The 20,803-nt window shown below is 37.4% G+C and overlaps 1 protein-coding gene across 1 annotated transcript in view; it reads left to right on the top strand.

Moving 5' to 3' along the window:
* MMP16 (matrix metallopeptidase 16) overlaps positions 1-20,803 on the top strand; it is a 180,101-nt gene that overhangs the window by 83,097 nt on the left and 76,201 nt on the right. Inside the window, exons 2-3 of the mRNA XM_075085347.1 lie at positions 12,625-12,773; positions 20,456-20,578. Coding sequence (XP_074941448.1) covers positions 12,625-12,773; positions 20,456-20,578 — 272 coding nt within the window. The remainder of the gene's footprint in view (positions 1-12,624; positions 12,774-20,455; positions 20,579-20,803) is intronic.

Here is a 20,803-nt window from a genome sequence, read left to right as displayed (position 1 = left end):
AGTGGCTGAATTAAAATGTTGCCCTTCTTCCTCCCAGCGGAATGCATTGCTCCAAAGAAATGATACATTTTAGGGATTTTACTTCTCTATTAGTCCCTGGCCCTTGCAGAAGTTACAAGGTTTTTCTTTCAAATGGTGGTGTGTTGTAGTAGTTACTTCTTTGTTGTAGTTGTTTTCATTCTGCTGTGTGGACCAAATAAAGTAATTTGGGAAACCACTTTTATGTCCATTGCGTTCGCTTCCTGTCTCTGCCGGGGAAGTGACAAACCGATACTATTTCTAGATTTTATGTACTTACAAAATCCGTGTTCATCTTCTATCTACAGATTTCTGCAGGAAAATACGAATCGGGTTTTTCAAAGAGCTGTTGTAGTACTGAAAATATCACAAATCTTATCCCAGCTTGATTCTAAAAAAGAAGGATTTCTAAAATATGAATGTTATCCAGCAAGGAAGTGCAGCATCTTAAATTTTACATTTTATATCTCTGACTTTGAAAAGCAGAAGGCAGAAAAAAAGATATTTTCAATTCAAAAGTGTGCTTAGTATCAATTTATATTTAAAAACTCTTTTAACCATGGGAAACAAACATACTGTGCCATAAAAGCCTATATTGCAAGTAGTGGTGACAACATTAATTGCTGAAAAGGCATAGAAAAGAAAAAGTAAAAGTAACATTCAACAAAATAAAGAACTATCTGATTCAGCTAAATATCTCCTATTTCCTCTGAAGGCAACTTTGCTGTTGACTTTAGCGTAGCCAGTTTGTTTGTTAGACACAAACTTTCAAATACTGCTTACGTGCAATACCATGTGAATTGACATGCAATCTTATCTGTAAGGGTGAAGTTAAAAAAACCCTATGAAGTATAAATCCACAAAAGACATGCAATGTGTTGTTGCATTTCTATTCTTTTGCTTTAATGCAATTTTATTTTAAACTATAACATAAGAATACTCACTATATTGTTATCTATACAGGAAATATTTGCATTGATTATTTAATGGTTGTGTTTATGATTCAAAATATTATGTTTCTTATGTCTGTAAAATGAGAAAAACCCTGTCATAATGGAGAAAATTAAATATAAGTGATATGGAGGGAAAAAAAAAAAGTTTGGCCAAGTCACATCTCCTATAGATGTTTAGCTTGCAGTTCATCTACTTCACTGATGTAAACTTAAAAATGCATAAACTAGAATAGTACAGTTTTTTTAATCTAATGGATTCAAATACCAAGTGTCAGATATGGTTTGAATAATCATTTCCCCAAAGGAACTTTGTAGCTTGACCTTTTGATTTTATTACAATGGACTACCTTCCCACAAGACTTTTTAAAGCAGCACAACACCATCTGTTGGTACACTGTGTATTTATGTATTTCCTATGTAAATGTCTTAGAACAAAGTTTTAGTACTTTTATTAATTTGAAGCAACCTATTGGGACATATAAAAAAAGGGAGTGCTGATTAACGTATTTTTGTGTGTCTTTTTTTTTACATGACAGCATGTAACTTATAACTGTGCCATAGAAGATATACCAAATAACCAAGATTTTTTACATTAGTCTTACAGTAGTATACGATTTCTATTTGTCTGATGTAGCTGCTGCTGCTGCTAGTGATTTTATAGTCTATGAGGAAAAATCCAATTCTGTTAAATTTTACTGATATAAATGCCTCTCTTTTGAAGTACATGATTGACTGCAATGATATTCTCAGGGCCTAAAAACGTCTGTGGCCATTTACAGCTAGTGTCAACTGCTTCAAGACTTTGCTGCTTGTAGGATGGCTATGGAACTAGTGAGGCAGTCATGAAATCATGATGAAGTGCATTGCTTTGGTTGCGTTGTATATGTGTATGAGGGGAGATGGGCCTTTCTCGTGTGGGCTCTAAACCAGAACAAACAAAAGTCCATGCAAGTGCTAAGCTCTGGGATCTTAGCAGCAAACTCTCTTTCCCTGGTTGATGTTCAGTTCCCTGCTTGCTTTTAGAAATAACGAAATAGAAGAATCAACTCTGCACTAAAATACTGTGATGGTAAGCATAGTCAAAATAATGCCAGCAATATATAGACAGATTACACCAAAATAATCAGCTTGCAGGTGAGGTATTGCAAAGCTATACGGATCAAAGGTGCTAATACTAATGCGATGACAAGGTGGGGTAATCTGGAGTGTGATGAGAGTCACTTTGAACTCTTGCCTTCCTTGATACATCACCAAATGGCAGTTGCATTTATATAGCATTTTATGTGTTCTAAGCCCTCTCTGGATTCTTGCAATGCTGTGCTGAGGAAAGTTCAGAAGCACCAGTCATTCTTATTTTTGCCACCACAAAAGCTAGCTGATTTTCCCAGGAATACCTAATGGGCCTGTGGCTCAACCGGGATCGTTCTGACTCCAGCCTCATCGTTGTTTTTGATATATGCCAATCACCTTGATCTGGCCAGTAGTGTTCTGGGATCCAGGCATCTGAATGAACTCCACAGTTACATATAAGAAACCATAGAAAACAAGAAAAGAAAGATAAAATCTAAACCCAGCAAAGATCAAGGATATTCCAGGTAGGGATACATGAGTAACTTCTCAGAAGATACCCAGAGAGGGAGAGAAAGGGGCAAAAAAAAAAGTAAAAGGTTCAACAAATAAAATGAGGCTTATAGGGACTGAAGGTTATGGAATCTTGTGGGTAATCTCCATACCCCACAATATGATGGTTGTCAAACAAGTAGACCACAGTTCTTGCAAAACGTATACCAGAAGCCAGACTGCTTAGCTATCAGGCAAAAAGTTGCAAAATTGCACCCAAGTTCTTCCTTAGTTTGAGATTCATAGAAAGAGAGATCTGCAGAGAATTAACTTCCAGGGACTTATTTTCATCTTTGAACATGAGGACTTTATCCCCTAATCTTGCAACACTCTGCTAGATAGGTTGTTATCTCCAAGACTGTCTCCTCATTATTTTTTTTTTTCCAATGGCTGTGGATGACTGCTAAGAATGACTCATTGTTTTTTCTACTTTATCTTGTTTAAAAGGCTACTCAACACCCCTTGTAAATAGGGGTTTCAGTCTCTCCTTCCTATAAACTCTTTCTTCATTTCACATTGAACTAGACAGTGTCTATTTCTGGTGAAGGAATTGACTTTCAGTTTGCTCAGTGTAGCACAATGGGGCTCTGTTGCTTCTTACAGCAAACTATCTGACTTCTACTGCTAACACTAATAGATAGTGTTGTTCTCATGTTCATATTTCCCGATTCTCTGCCATTCCTTTTTTTGTCCTCATGTTAGGAGTAGTGTCAATGCCACATAGGCTGAAGAGAAGAGGGTCTGTGAAACAAGCTGGCTGTTTAGAAATATGAGTATGTAGGGATGTCTTCCCTCCTACACAACTACTGTTCTTCCTGTCTTGGAGATCTTGGAATGACTCTGAGTGCAAGTATGTGAGTTATAATACCAAACGAAGTCTCCCCTTCTCCATGAAGAGAGTGTGTATTTAAGCAAATCAGTCACTATAAACATAATTTGCAAGGAGTACATGCTTAGGCAAAGTTGGAAGACTTTTCTTTCAAACCAAAATTTTGCAATGAAGTTAGCTGAACATTTTGTTAGAATTGCTAATTTAAATCAGCCAGCCTCAGGACATATTCTGTAGGCACCCATGCACCTTTCTCTGTGTGAGCTAAAGTATTCATTCACTTCAGTTTGAGAGTAGTGCACACAGTAAAATCATCTATTGCTTTGTTTGACCATATGAGAACTAGTCTGGAGTAATTTTAGAGTAATTATTACAGCAGAACTTTGGGGAAAAAACCTATAAAAATATCAGTAGTGACTTACCTGGATTTCTGATCCCTCAGGGACTTTTCCGTGGTTTGTGCCAGTATGAGCAGGATTCTACAAGTCTTCAGGATATTATATTTTTGGGAGCTTCAGTCTAGAATCACAAAATCACACAGAATGGTTGAGGTTGGAAAGGACCTTTGGAGGTCATCTGGTCCAACCCCCTGCTCAAGCAGGGCCACCTAGAGCAGGCTGCCCAGGACCATGTCCAGATGGCTTTTGAATATTGCCAAGAATGGAGACTCTACTGTAGCTCTGGGCAACCTGTGCCGGTGTTTGACCACCCTCACAGTGAAAAAGTGTTTCCTTATGCTGAGAGGGAACATCCTGTGCTTCAGTTTGTGCCCTTTGCCTCTGGTCCTGTCACTGGGCACTGCTGAAAAGAGCCTGGCTCTGTCTTCTCTAATCCCTCCCTTCAGGTATTTGTACACATAGATGAGATCCCCCTTAAGTCTTCTCTTCTTTAGTCTGAACAGTCCCAGCTCTCTCAGTCTCTCCTCATAGGAGAAATCCTCCAAACCTTTATTCATGGCCCTAGAAATTTCTTTTTTTTTTTTTTCCCCCTGAAGCAGTCATGTCTTATCCAGCCAGATTATTAAACACAGCATCCTTATCCCTGCAGAACACTTCATAGTTCTATTGGTGACTGGAGAAAATTTCCCTGAGCAACTAACGAGTAAGGTCCACATTCTGCAGTCAGTTAGAAATGCATGTACCATTATAGGGAATGATCAAGGTACAAAGAGTTTCTTTCCAGGGCAAGGATTTGTGTCATAGTTGTTATAACACTAACCCATTCTCGGTACAGACACTCAGTAGAAGTAGTGAATGAACAACATAACTCCTGCCTTTGGAGCTGGATAGTATCTGACCCCTGTTCCAAGTGTATTTCAGAGTCTTTCAAGCACAGTGTTATATGCAGATCCCACATCTGCCACTTAAGGGTAGGTCCCCACCTGCCTGGGATCTGCAAATGACTCTGTCCTGGTGCTCCTGGTTGCTTTTTCACACCCTCCACTCCTGCAGCTCTTAAGCTGCATTGTTTTTTCCACGCACAAATGTTGCAGTAAAGCAAAGGGTTTAGAATATTTAAACGAAATTGGAATTATAAATGAGATAAAATCATCAAACTTTTTTGAATATATTTTGCTTTTTTAGTTTTGCCACTGCTTGAACTCTGAGTTTTGTTCAAGTCACTAACCAGGCAGAGCTTCCGGCCTTGGGCTGCAGTCTTGATTCTTACAATGGAATTACCTCTCCCTGGGAACAGGAGCTCCATTTTAAAACTATCTCAGACTCTGTCCCCTTTCTCCTTACTTCATGTAGGAAGAGACATACAAGATCATGTACTGGTAAATCTGGTTTTGTACTGTCTGAGACTTATATAATATGAATGTTGAGTTTCACATCCATTTTGTAGCCAGAATGCAGAAAAGGCTGTAAGCGTACACATACAGTGGAGATGCCTCAACTAATTTTGAACAATCTAACTGCAGCAACACTGAACTCAATGAGGTCTAATTTATGCTCTTCTTTGGCCTACTGTGAGCTCAACTCTGCTACTTCTAGGACTGCACCGAAGTATTTACTATAGTGCAGTTTGCAACCTAGACATCCCATAGAATTTTCTGAAATATTAAGTCCTTGCTATAAATTCTGTAATCCACAATAAAGATTACTGTCATTGGTGCGTCTAAGACTATGCCAATACCACAGCTACTTTGTTTTTCGGGGAGGGGGGGACTGTCATGGTAATTCACAAGAAAAGTTGGTCACTGTCCTGGTTTTGGCTGGGATAGAGTTAATTGTTTTCCTAGTAGCTGGTATAGTGCTGTGGTTTGGATTAGTATACGAATAATGTTGATAGCACACCTGTGTTTTAGTTGTTGCTAAGTAGTGCTTATACTAAGTCTAGGAATTTTCAGCCTCTCATGCTCTACTGACTGACAAGGCTGGAGATGCACAAGAAGCTGGGAGGGGGCACAGCCAGGACAGCTGACCCAAACTGGCCAAAGAGATATTCCATACCATATAGGATCATGCTCAGTATATAAACTAGGGGAAAGCTGGCCAGGGGGCCGCTGCTCGGGAACTGGCTGGGCATCATTTGGCAGGTGGTGAGCAATTGCATTGTTCATCACTTGCTTTGTATATTATTTTATTATTATTACTGTTAGAGTTACTATTACTATTTTACTTTATTTAATTGCAATTATTAAACTGTTCTTATCTCAATCCATGTGTTTTCTCACTTCTACTCTTCTGATTCTCTCCCCCATTCTGCTGCTGGTGGGGGTGAGTGAGAGGCTGTGCAGTGCTCAGTTGCTGGCTGGGATCATTGGAGAATTAAATTTTGCAAGTTGGTGTTTTGACTTTTTCTTTTTAGCATGTTCATAATGACCAACAAGATAGTTGCTTGGTCTGAAGTTGATTCCTTCTATTGAAGATCTTCAGTGGAGCAGATCTATTCTTCAAAGATCTATTCCACCCTGCTGTACAATTTCCAAGAAGTGGGTTTGTTTGTGAGCTTCAAGCCATTCCTGACCAATGTATTCTAAACATGCAGGCTCTTTTTTATCTGTTAAGAATTAGATATCTCAAATTACAGCCATAGGTAGCAAACCAATCATAACCATTAAGCTATTATATCATCTATCATAATTCTTATTCTTATTCTGCAGACATTTCTGACAGACTAGGTTAGACTCTCCTGGACTATATGTTCTGGTTATATGCTTTTTTCCTGAAGTATTTTTCTCACTAGATAGATACCATACACAATATACCCCTTATCTAAATTCACATCAGTGTCATCTGTTAAAAAGAGAAAACATCACCAGTGAGGAACTGGTGACATTAGAGATAGGAGGTAGGAAAAACAGGAGAAGATTCCCCATAATTCTCTGTGTAAATAATAATTCTCTAATTCTCTATCTCTATCTCTATTCTAATAATTCTCATAATTCTCTATCTCTGTCTATCTGACTATCAAGTAGTCACTGAATAGTCAGTATTAGCTGCAATAGTTAGGTCTCTAATTAAAACACACCATTAGCCATGATTAATTGGCCCACGTGGAGAAATGTCCTGGTCATATGGATACTAATTCTGAAGTTAGCTTATTTATCAATACCATAGTAAAAGCCTTCAATCTCTTTTCAGAATGACATCAGCACTTGAATGGCTAAACCCTGTGGTGATCAGTGTAAGTTAGGCTCTTAAATATATGCTTTTTGAAAATATAAATCTCCTGAATTACTCAGACATTTTAAATCATTTCACTTACAGTGTCTTTGGTGGAAGTATATTAAAATACAAAAGTCAAAATATTTTGAAATTATGAAATCTCACAGTTTTACTTAGGACAGATAGGAATTTTGTTTGCATGATAAAATCTGAAAAAGGAACAGGAATACAGGAATAATAATGATATGCAGCTGCACTACTGAAGGTGTTTATGAAATTGTTTTGATCCATGCTTTATTAAAATGTTTGATTTATGAAGCTTTCAGGTTCATAGAACATAATTGTACTGTAGCTTATACCTTGTACTGTTGTTCAAGAACATTAATAATTTGTTGGTAAGTTCTCTTCTATCTTAGAAATCAATTAGCTCTCTGAAACTCTTGTTATCTTCATAATATTCTTGCTTAATCTTTTATGATTTTATATGGGTTTTCTTTGTTCTTAATAACAGTATGGTGTCAACATACTGTTTTTAAGAGCACTCTTTCTTCCTAAACTAGCAAAGAACTGAGTGATTGAAGTCCATTGGTGTATTTAATACCCTTTAAGTTAGCCCATGCTTTATCGTTCAGAGGAGATAAACACATAGCCATGTGACAAAGTGCTGTCTATTCCATAGCCAGATGATCCATATAGCAAAGCATTAGTAGCAGTTACAAACTTAAATGAAAAGATCTTTTAATCATGGCAGAAACACCCTCCCCCCCAAACCTTAGGCATCCATAGTCAATGACATCCAAAATCTGGAAGGTGATACAAATCGTGTGCTGAGCACTTACAGGTTCCATGGACTCCTGCAGTAGTGGCAGGCCCCCAACAAACTCCTAGCATCTCTACAGCTTTTATCACTAATGGAGTCTGTTTATCTTTTTCCTTACAATTATGAAAACAGAAGGTGGAGTTATGGTGAAGAACTTTTCTGGTGGAAAAAGTGTGTGTAAAGCACTTAGCTTTTAGAATTTTAAAATGTATAGATAAATGGGACATAAACCTTGAACTTCAGTTAGTGAGAAAAAACAGTAACAAATATTTTTGAGTGTCTATGTTCTTCTGAATTACTCCTAACACTTCAGCTAACCTACAGTGTTTGTTAATAGACTAACAATGGGGACTAACATAAAAATCTAGTGCAAGCAGATGCTTAGTAAGGATAGATGTTAGCTTCTAGTTTCCTGGAAGTTAATGTGGACAATGAAGTAAGATTAAACAAAAAGAGGTTTCTTTAGTTTAGTTTATTTAAAAAGATTAGAAAGAGTGACTCACATATGAGAGTTCAAATACATAAAAGGCTGCTGCAGAGGGGAAAAGAATAATCGGTTCCCCTCACCCGTAACAGGTAAAATGAGAGTAAGGGAGATTCAACTCTAAGGCAAAACTTCAAAGCAGTAGGATAGTTAAGCACTGTAATAGAGAGGGAAGTGGTGGAACCCATTGTCTTCCAGCTGTGTTTTTCTGTGGTTCCCATGGTTTTCATTTTCCTGAAGGACAAGAAAGTCCTGCCCAAAAACTTCACTTGAAGTAACAGTATTTTATCTTCCTAAGCTGTATAAAGGAATGGGACATATCACTGATTTTGGAGTCTTTGCAGAGCGCCTCTGTTGACATGCCAGGCATTATGTTAGATGGGTCTACTTCACTATTTCCTCGTTCCAAGACAGAGGAGTTCCTCAGGATGATAGAGATATAGATGCTTGCCAACAGTGCATTGTCATTGCTGAAGTGCATTAAGGCAGAGAGACACCAAATTTCAGTAGAGGGGGAGATGGATATTCTTGTGGTCATAATTTCTTTAGTAGGTTGCCTCAAAAGTACAAGGCTGGAAGAAAAATTGTTTTGCTTTGTTCTCCTGCTGTATTTGCCTCATTCTGTTTCTTTTCCTCTTTGTTGTTCTACCCACCTGTGTATTTTGGACTTAATTTTAAAGTTAAGCTTCTCCTCCATAGTTCATAGCATTTGGACTATGCACAATAGAACCTGAGGGGCATATTTCAGGTATCTGGCAGACTGAGCCAAGGTCCTTCAAAATTTGCTAAGAGAAAACTGAGGAATCTGAAGAGTGCAACAGGAACCATATTTGTTCTCTTACCTTGTTTCATGATCTGTTTTCACAAGGACAGAACAGTAGTAACATTTAATGCTACTAAATGAGACTAGCCTTCAAGCATTCACCAGTTATTAGCGTTGGAGGTCAATTTTTCTGAATTTTCAAAAAAATAAACTTGTTTTCAGAGTGTCATCTGACTTTCTGGTATGTTGGTTGTGTCTTCTAATTGCTATTTTGAAGGCTGAGTGAAGACCCAGGTGGTCTACTTCCATTGTTCAATGATAGGGAGTGACTATCAGGCATCCTGTATTTAACCTCTATGTAAGCCTTTTTAGAAGGGGAAAGGCTACACTGTCCACTCCTGCTGTTTCTGAGCTACCTCTCTTTTCCTTTTCTGTGTCTGCAGTGGAACGCTGCTAGATTCCAGTTTGTCCTCTCTACTGCACTGCTCCCTAAGCTTTTTGGTTTTTTTTCTCTCTCTCTCTTCATAGCTTTTCTACTTCAGATATCTGAAAGTTTAGCTCCTGGTAAATTTGGTTACTTGCAACCCCTATATCTGTCTCCTCCATCAGTGAGGATGGTTTTGAGTGGTGATAGGTGGCCTCACAAGCATACCAAGCAATTTTGTATGCCCTTAGCACCTGAAAGAGAGCTTCATGAAAAGCCCTGCTCTGTGTCTGCATACTAAATGCATGCTGAGACGCTGCATCATTTTAGACAACAGAGACATGCTGCTCAGAATTATTTTTCTTCCCTGACTGATCATTTGTTCTAATATCACTGAATTGAGAAGATGAATCTCAAATAACCTAAATAACTTAAATATACTAATTGTAAATATTAATTCAAAGGGACTCCACACGCTACATTAAAATCAACTCACTCTGCATCAGACATATTTATTACATCCATGGTCTTTTTTCCATATATTTCATTGCTTTTGCCAACTTTCCAGCTCTAGCTGGTCTTTCAGAGCTATCTTCCAATGATGGAAGGAAAAACAGATTTCCTGTGCAAAGCAATACATAAACTAAATTATTTGTGTGACGACCCAAATCTAGCACAAACTTAGTGTTCACAAGTTCACACTTGAAACCAAAAAGTGCAAGAAGTCAGTTGTATGTAAAGTTGGATGTGGGTACTGATTGTAGCAATTCATTTGTACTGGAAATAAGAACACCTTCCTATCTATTAAACAAAAATTTGTTCTTATTCTGAATGGCTCCTGTATATATAGTGTGAAGGTGAAAGAGGTTAGGCTGGGTCTTAATCCTTTCCATTCTCCCATCCCTGTTACGTGGCGCTCACAAACATTGTTGAGATTGTGTCTGAACTGCACCATGGGAAGGTAAACCTGTTTAAATTAGAAATATCTGAAGTCATTACCAGAAGATTTCCCCTGTCTTTAGTGCCAGTTTGATCTTTTATTTACACTGAGCCAATATTCACCTATAATACATGTTCAGTGTTAGTAAAGTGAACCATAGCAATGAGTTCATCCATCTTGAGGTTCTTCACTGGGTCCGTAAAGGAGGACTGCACCACCAGCATGGTTAACCTGCTATGGAACTGAATTGGGTGGACTTTGCAAGCTAAACTTAAGGCTGAATATTGCAGACTACACATTTTTGTGTTAGGCTGTGTATAAACAGTGTGTATAAACAGATAAAAAACCCAAAAGTGTTGTATGAGGCAGACAGAGCCAACAACTATAAGGGCAGGGTTCATTCATGTATTGATTCAGAATCCGTGAACTGGGATTTGATATGTTTGAAAGAGGTGGATGAAGCAGTTTTTAAATTTGTTTATCTATTAAATCTTTTTTTTTTTTTTTAAAGAACAGAAGATCAGATTTATGGGGTCACAAGTACTTCGTTACGAGGGAAAGTGAAGCTGCAGCAATATAATTTAACTGTGTCTTGTAGATTGGCAGTATACGTACCTTTCATTATAGTGAGTAGTTCCAGCTCTTAGATGAGAAGCTAAGACATTTTTAAAGATGTATCAATGCTTTTGTTGCCTCAGTCCTGGATTTGACTAGGCTAGAGTTAATGTTTTTCTAGTAGCTGGTATAGCGCTGTGTTTTGGATTTCATATGAGAATAATGTTGATAACACAGTGATGTTTTAGTTGTTGCTAAGCAGTGCTTACAGTAGTCAAGGACTTTTCAGCTCCCCACGCTCTGCCAGGTGCACAACAAACTGGGAGGGAGCACAGCCAGGACAGCTGACCCAAACTGGTCAGAGGGATATTGCATACCATATGACATCACGCTCAGTATATAAACTGGGGGGGAGTTGGCTGGGGGCACCAGTTGCTGCTCAGGGACTGGCTGGGCATCATTTGGTGGGTGATGAGCAGTTGTATCACTTGTTTTTCCTGGGTTTTGTTCCTCTCACTTTTGTTGTTTTCATTACAATATTATTATTATTATTATTAGATTTTATTACAAATATTAAACTGTTCTTATCTCAACCCACAAGTTTTTTTACTTTTGCTCTTCAGATTCCCTCCCGCATCCCACTGTGGGGAGGGATGGTGAGCAAGCGGCTGTGTGGTGCTTGGTTACCAATGGGGGTTAAACCATGACAGCCTCAAAAGTCTTACACTGTGCTTTGTATAGGCTAGATTTTGAGAATGCTTAGAAGCATTAAGATAACTACAGCTATTTGTTTATAAAACATTGCCTCAAAGAGGACGGCATGTTTCAGAGGGTATTTCCAGGTGTTCTTAAGATATTGGCTTTAATCCATAAAGCTTTCAGTTATTTGGACCATGCCTTCTCCCTCCCGCTTCTACTCAATTAATAGCATACACAGTTGGCATTAAATCTATCTTGCTTTATAAAGGAAGATCCTCTTATCAGGGAGTTTCCTGTAAGTGGGACAGACTCTGTTACTTCACTATCCCCTGGCCACATGCTTTACCTATAAGTATGTAATTTTGATATTCTCCTTGGAAAGCTGAATGTGTCCCCACCCACTCTTTCAAATTGTTTGAGAGACGATAGCAATATAGTGAAACTGTGTGAGAGCTATTGTGGATTTATTATTGTAGTTGGTGAATGTTATTATGTACCCTGTGGACAGTCAATTATATGTGGCATATATTGTAGATTTTATATTTTGTCTGCTTTAAAAAATTCTTGAAGTGCCTAGAGGCAGGGTTAGGTGCTTAAGTTGTAATTTCAAATAAATAAATACAGTGAATAAATAATTGAAGCAGGAAGTTTCAGATAATAAAGAGAGCTGGCTCCTAGGTAGAATATGCTGTAAGTCTTAAAACAGCAGAATCTTTAATAAAGGCGTTTAAATAAAAGCCCCAAAGAATTTCTTCTCTTCAGAAAAAAAAAAAACCCAAAACCCAAACTAACAGGATTTATGCTTGGTGAATTAGAAGCTTCATTATATATGCTACAAAACTAATTACTAGGGAGCATTTTATTTACCTCTAATTTCTATTTAATAGCCACTGCACTTGTCATTGCAGGTATGGTTACAAAAGTATGGCTACCTTCCACCAACTGACCCCCGAATGTCGGTGTTGCGCTCTGCAGAAACCATGCAATCAGCTATAGCTGCCATGCAGCAGTTCTATGGCATTAATATGACAGGAAAAGTGGACAGGAACACAATTGAGTAAGTAACCAGTACTGAAATGCTCTTGACTTTTCTGTTTCAACCAGGGTAAAACAGAACTGGAAAAACTATTTGACCCATGAAACAGGGGGACCAGGATATCCAAATAGCATTGCGGCTTCAGATGGGGAGTTAAAATGTTTCTCTCTCTCCTTGCCTGACTTTTTTTTTTTCATCTTCTGTATTTCCTGGTAGCAGGTAGTCGCCTGTATAACTGCTGTCTGCCTTTGGGCATGTGATTGTAAAGAAAGTGTTTCAGGGTTAACTAAAGAAGGGTCCAAAAGGTTGTCATGTGGACGTGGAGAAATCTATTGAAATTTGGCAATAATTCATTAAATCTTTCAAAGTGGAAAGATTCTTTTCTTACGGGAAAATCTTTAGTGTGAATTTCCTTCTCCTCAGTGAAAAAAAAATTTAGCACACCTCACTGGCCCATTCATTTAATGGTTTCCAGTAACAAAAGACCAGGTGTGGTCATTTTAACATGCAGTAAAATTGGATTAGTTTTGTGTGCTCTTTGCAATTCTGAAGTTGTGTAAGGCTGGCAGTGTCTGATTTTATTGACAGACTGAACACAGAAAAGCTTTGTGAAACACAGCTATTAAAAGGCACTTCCAAACAACTCTATACTACATCAAATTTTAAAAATGTGCCAGGAAAATGCACGCACACACAAAAGAAGAGTATTTGTACACAGTTAAGAAAACATATCTGGGATTAAGGTTTGAAGTGCTTGTTGGACTCATTCCAGTTAAAATGCAATAAAGATTATCTTGTGATTTTAGAAAAAGTTACTGTAACAAAATAGTACTGTCACTGCCTATCCAACATTTACTTTATTGAAATGTTTCTACGACTTCTCTAAAATGCCTTTTTTTTTTTTTTGGGGGGGGGGGGGGGGTGTAGGGTGGGGGTGGGAATCCTCCTTCAGTTCCCATTTACCAGCCCCAGCCCGATGTGTCATCTTTGGTTATTCTGTTCTGCTAAAGTACCTGACACGGATGATTTTTCTATCATTTAGAGTTTAGGGAAGAGACTACCCAAAATGCTGGCAGGATTGGAAAAATCATTTTATTCCACTGGAACATGCATTATTACATTGAAAAGCAATAAAGCAAAGCAGATTTTAGGGCTGCCCTAAGGGGATGTGAGTTGATCACACATCCCTCAGTTTAGGAATTTAAAGGACCTTAGAACATGCAGTGCAATAGCAGTAAACACCTTGTGAGAGAGCCGTGCTTAAAAGTATGTTTATGATCCAGTCTGCGGGGTGGAGAGACTAGGCTCTTTATACAGCTTCAGTGACCGACCCTTGAGGGGAGAGTGCTGCTACACCAGTCACTAGTAGCCTTTTAAAGACACATTAGTGGCAGCTTTGTAAGAAGCAATATATTTCACTAAAAGGAAAATAATCTGTTTACAGTTAGCAGTGCAGAGGAGATAGAAAGTGGTAACCTAAGGAGAAGAGGCCATCTCTTAGTTGAGAGGGTCAGCTAGCGAGCTGAGAAAAAAACAAACCAAAACTTTAATTGCAAAGGGAAGTAGTTTAAATTTGCTAAATTGAGCTTGTTGGCCAGCATGTCAGCAAGGTTGTCTTCACTTCTGCTATGTAAGAGACAAAGGAATGCATCTGTGCAGCAGTCCAAAACATTAATTTTACAATCTGGTGGATTTTGAGTCTTTCAAACCTTTTGATGCATGATTTTCTTCTTCACAGAGAGATATATTAAAACATGGTAATTCTTAGGTACATATAACTCATGCTGGATGACTTCTGGGTCTAGTTACACATTTGGAGTTGCATTAACCTGAGTCGAGTTGGGAACAGAACTGATTCTTAAAGACTTTTCACATTTGCATTCATGTTGAGAAAAAAAATAAACTCATTAAACTAAACTGTGGCCTCAAGTTACCATCAGTTAGCACCACTGAATATTCTTGGGAGATATAACTATATAACAAAGGATAAATTTTTTTTCAGTTGTTCATTTATGGCACTATTTTGTAAATGTTTGAAGTAGTTTTCCCTTTTATCTACACAGGTAGTATATATACTCTCTTTTGGCCAGAAATATGTGACAGTTTACCATTTGTTTCTCCATGATTAATATGTCATAATCACATACAATGCTGGGATTACAAAATAAAGAGAACAGCAGGAACCTCATAAAAGCAATATGTTGTCATCTTGTGCGGTAGGATTTACCTCCTTCTCTAGCATGACTTGAGAAGAGATTACGATGTGCCTCTCTGTCTTCAGAAGGACAAAAAATTTCGAAGATGTTGTAGCAGTAACTTGGTAGGAAACAACTTTTGGGATATTAACAGAGAAATAATGTCTTGCAGCAGCATCATCAAAAGTCTCCTGGGGGAGTTTTGTTGCTCTGAAAAAAAGATAATTCCTCAATGAGTATTTTGGTATGCATAAATAAGAACAGTGTTCATTTCCCCTCTACTACTCACCATTCACGTTTTTGCTATATTTTCTAATTTGTTTCCCAAGTGGCTTGAAAAGCATGATGCATGCTTATTGCTGGGGATAAGGAAGAGTGGGTGGTAGAAAGAGATATCATTATAATGGCATAAAAATATGAGGGACCTTCTGAATACAAGTATCATGACCGTGGCAAACCCAAGGAAAATACTTTCTGACATTTGCGTGGGGTGCCACAGTATTTTCTGTGATTCATTTATATATTACCAAACACAGTGAATAATTCATTAAAAAGGATACTTCTAAAAATGGACCCACTGTTGGCATCTTGGTCTTTCACATCCCTAAACCAAACATACTAAGTAGAAAAAGACTAGTTGTTGTCTTTCCTTAAAACTGCTATACATGTGTATTTCCAAAACATGTTTTGCGGTTTAAAGGGGTACATTACAAACTTCTTGGTATACAGGTAGAATGGTTGTGTATAGGATGCTGACTAAATCTATGCAATAGTAACAAAGCATTCATTTTATAATGGCTACTGTGCTTATTTTAATGCTCAGATGAGCTTCTAACCAAGTTTACTTCAAGGTTCATAATTAAGATGTAATCATATTTATGTGTGATCTCTGCTCTTTATATATTAATAATCAGTCACAGAGTAAAAGTGAATGGAAATTTTTGAGCTGTTGAAATTGTCTCAGTGTTATATTTTATTAGTAGATGGTTTTGTACAAAAGCTCTACATGAGGTCTTGTACCCTCAGCAAACATTCACTGAGAAGCCTTGCAGACAAACCGTCATCAGTAACAGGGCGGAAATACAGTATCTTGCATCACTCTTTGACTGCTTCCTATTACTTAGAGTGTCAATAAAGTCCTATAATAGCACAGCACTGGAAGGGAAGAGTAAAGATGTTTAGAAAATATATCTATATCTTCTCACAAGAAGTTTAAAGGTACCATTCAGCAGTTTTCTTAAATAAATGTCTATAGTTTTTCTAGCCACTAAGTCAAGTTGTACTAAGTTGGATTCTCCCTTTTATTTTCCTTTTTTGCCATAACTCTGGAAAAAAAAAAACCAAACCCAAAACCAAAAACAAACCCCAACCCCAAAACCAAAAACATTATGCAGCTTAAGCAGCAGTTTTGATTAGGAATAAATGGGGGGGTGGGCGGCATTTAAACAAAGGTAGGTTTTAAAATGTTTTTATTCCACATTAGACCAAAACTTTTCCCTGAAGACTTAAGAAAGCGAGGAGACAGAGATTCTTCCTCTTAACCCCCAAATAAAAAAATATAGCAAGGCAAATGGCTTGAGTTATGAGAAGTTGTTTCATCTCTCTCTCTACCAGAAGAGCATTACAGTTTTGCTGCATATTTTTATTTTAATCTTTTCAGATTTTCTGTGAGTCTAAACTGTTTTAATTCTCTTGACATATATAGCTTCTCAAGATTCAAACTAATGGAGCTAAGAGAGGAATTTGATGTGACATAGTCTACAGACAGAGTACATTAGTCACAATTAAGCCTCTTTATTGAGTACTGATAAAATATTAATTTTGAGGGGCTGCTGCATAAAAGACTTCTACAAGTTCAGAAACAAACAAATGAGAGGCAGTCGTTACCAGTAAGTACCTTTTTTGACAATGAAAAACAACTATTTAAAAAAAATTAATTAAGCCCCAACAAGCAATCAAGAACATAGAAGACCTTGATCATTTTATGTTAAAAGCAGCTATATTTGGAAGAAAATAGAGATGACTGCTTTATTTATCAATTCCCCCCCAAATGGAAGAGCATATTACACACTAAGTATCCCCAAATGTCATGAGCATTAATGATTGCTATTGACAGAAGTCTTCCTCCCAGTCAGTGTGAGAACAATTACTGTTTAAAAAATATTTTTAACATATTAAAGAAAAAGGAAAATGTATTTGCCCGAAGTTGTTCAGTTGTAAGATTTTGCTCATTTCTGTGCTAGAAGAAACTGAACTCCAATACTAGCCATGTAATAATTTGTTTAAAATTGAGACTGCTAAACTTAGCTCAGCTAAGTTCTAGGTGAGAGATTTGGTGATAGTCCGACTCTTCAGCTGCAAATTGAATCTTTCTTTAAAGCTTACATGAAGGTAATTTCCTGAAAGCTAGTGAACCACTTGTGCAAAGGCTTCCATTCCATTTACATTGGGATTTATGCTGTGTGTGAACCGCAGCCCCAGGCCTCATGTACGAGCAGTAAGAACATTAGTGGGCCAGACAGCATGACAACATGGAACATCCCCTGCCCATCCAAACCAATAAGGATACAAGCATAATGTTCCAGATAGGTACATACAATCAATGCAAGAACAAATTGTGACCGCTTGAATTTCATAACATTATTTTGAGCTATGTTTTGTTTTGCTAAAAATGGATTGTCAGTAGTTCTAGTAAGATAATACAACATTGAGTTTTCAATAAATGCTACCTACTGTTCATGAGTTTTTGTATTAAATCTTAAGTGTAAAACATTTTATGCTAACATTTCCTGCAAGGGTATTGAACCTTTGACATAACTTGAGAGATTGTTTCAATAATAACTTTGAAGATTAATTTTTAAATTCACAACTTGGAATATTTACACTTATCTGCCCATGGCTTGTCAGTGAGCAAACCTGGCAAGTTATTAAAATAGGTCCCCATCATTTAAGCTAAACAATTTAAACATTTTTTTGGGGGCAGAAACCTAATTCAATTTATTTAAAGTCATTGCCCTTGGAACAGTACAACTATAAGTGATAGATTATATATTTTATACAAGATCCTGACATTTTTGTACAGTGTTTCAATAGCATAATTCTAATATACCCTGTCATTAAAATGCATGGTAACTGCATGCTGATCTAACAAGCACCGTGAAAAAGTATTACTGACAACATGTCTAAAAGTTTTTTGAGGTATGAGCCAACTTTAATTTCATTTACTGAAGTGTAAATATGGTATCATTTTACTAAGAAGAATAGAACTTCCCTTTGCTCTGTAACAAAAATCTGCTTCTTTCCTTCATTTTCTTTTATTGTTAGAGCGAAATGAACTTTTCAATGTTATTTCATGCCAGAAATCGCTAACATTTACTTTGTTGAATTGACACTTCTTTTAAAAAAGCAGAGGAACCTGAGGTAAAGTTGCAGGGTGTTTCAACAAATACTGGAGGGGTAAAGTTTTATAGATTTTGCAGTATTGTCTTTGCAGACACTAGGGAAAGAAGATTGTCTTCCTTGCAAATACAAATAATAGTCAATTGCTTTATGTGCTACACATACTTTCTAATAATTCTATCCAGAAATTAGAGCAAAGAATTCTGTGTTTCTAATTTGAAACAGGTAACTATTAACTCAGTGCCTTCAGTTCAGGCAGTCAAATTCATAAATTTTGGCTTCCCCACTTGTGCTATATGATGGATGTGTCACCCATCAAAGTTTTTGCAGGCACTTATATAGTCTTTATCGGTGCAAGTGTGGTGCGGTGCCATCTTGGTAGTATCACTAAAATTTTGTATTTTTGCATAGGCTGGTGAGTTTAAATCCAACTTACACATTTAAACAACATTTACTATATATCCATAGCTACAGTATATATGAAGTGTTCTAAGTCTGGCTGTGCTTTTAAACCTCTTCACACAGATTTATGAAAATTAGTGTGGCTGATATCGACTGGATTAGCCCATCTCTAGAAATTCATTTAGTATGCATTATGGTTTGTCTTGTATTAGTAGGTGTAAAACTTACAATGCACATCTCATGCCTCAAGTAAAGAGCTGAAAAATCAATTATTTCATTAGATTGTGTAGTTTTCTATACACACACACACTCTCTACTCCTTTGTACTGCAAATATTCCGTGTTTTCTTTTGGACAAAACAAGATGGTTTTCTTCATTTCTCTGCCCTAGTGAGACCACATTTGGAGTACTGTGTCCAGTTTTGGGCACCCCAGTTTAAGAAAGACAGGGAACTGCTTGAGCAAGTCCAGCGAAGAGCTACCAAGATGATCAGGGGGCTGGAGCATCTCCCTTATGAGGAAAGGCTGAGAGTCTTGAGTTTGTTCAGCCTGGAGTAGACGGAGAGGGGATTTCATCAATACCTATAAACAGCTAAAGGGTGGGTGTCAGGACGATGGGACTAGGCTCTTTTCAGTGGTGCCCAATGACAGCACCAGGGGCAATGGGCACAAGTTGGAACACAGGAAGTTCCACCTCAATATGAGAAAAAACTTTCCTGTGAGGGTGCCAGAGCAGTGGCACAGGCTGCCCAGGGAGGTTGTGGAGTCTCCTTCTCTGGAGACATTCAAAACCGACCTGGATGCGTTCCTGTGCCCCCTGCTCTGGGTGTCCCTGCTCCAGCAGGGGTGTTGGACAAGATGATCTCCAGAGGTCCCTTCCAACCCCCACCATTCTGTCATTCTGTGATTCTGTGAAATATTGGAAAACATTGAAATATTGAAGGCCACTGTAAAAACCAAAGATTTCTGTGGAAAGCCTGGTGCTGCTGTAATGGTAATTTTTGTTGTTTGTGATTTAGACCTTTTCAGCTTGATTTTGTACAGAGCATTAAATATTTTTAAGCAGAATTCTTGAGTTAAATATCTCCACTAGGAGCTTATAGATGCAACGTGATACTCTTCATTGTGTGGAAAGAGAATAAGATAGAAGAACGTATTAGCATCATAAAGTTAGCAGTTTCAGTATCTTGAACTAAGAACAAATCTGGTAGTTGACTGGGCTCTTTGAAAGAACTCAAGGCTTGTTTAAATATCATGACAATGAGACAAAGTACAAGGATCACAGAATACAAAGAAATAATTCAGGAACTAGTGATTTGACTAAATCTTTGTGTATATGCTTTAACTTCACCTTCAGCAAGCAAGCTAGTGATACAGATCATAATTACCTTGAACGAATCAGAATAAATTATTGGCTGTGAAAGACTTGTCCAGTTGTGAAGTCTTTGTTCAGAGGTTGTAGCAAAAGAAAACTTGGAAGAATAACAGCAAAGATATTGGTTTCTGAATGTCATGGGATGCAATGAAGTTCTACGAAGTATACATCTAGTAACAAGAAAACTGTTCCTTTTGTTAGTCATTGTTGCATGTAGACACAAAATTGATAACACTGTAACATACAAAAAAGTATGATGTTTTTATTAGTTGGGTACAGTGGTTATGATTTTTCTTTCATGCTGCTTTAACTATGTGGTGCTCTTTCTTGCAGCTGGATGAAGAAGCCTCGATGTGGTGTGCCTGACCAAACAAGAGGTAGCTCCAAATTTAACATTCGTCGAAAACGCTACGCGTTAACAGGACAGAAATGGCAACACAAACATATCACTTACAGGTATGAAAGATATTCATATATATATATATGTCACTAGTAGTGCTGACTTTTAATTCAAAGTGAATTTAAATTTCTGAAATATTTTTCATTATTTTGAGAACTTTTTAATAATATGTGATATAAAAATGCTGATTTGGATACCTCTTGGATAAGTGTGTATGTGCTACATAAAAACCAGATTATTTTCTTGGATTAAAATTGCATGCATTTAGGAACCGGTAAATT

This window comes from Phalacrocorax aristotelis, chromosome 2, assembly GCF_949628215.1.
Source record: "Phalacrocorax aristotelis chromosome 2, bGulAri2.1, whole genome shotgun sequence".
Lineage (NCBI taxonomy): Eukaryota > Metazoa > Chordata > Aves > Suliformes > Phalacrocoracidae > Phalacrocorax > Phalacrocorax aristotelis.
This window is presented reverse-complemented; position numbering and strand designations above follow the sequence as displayed.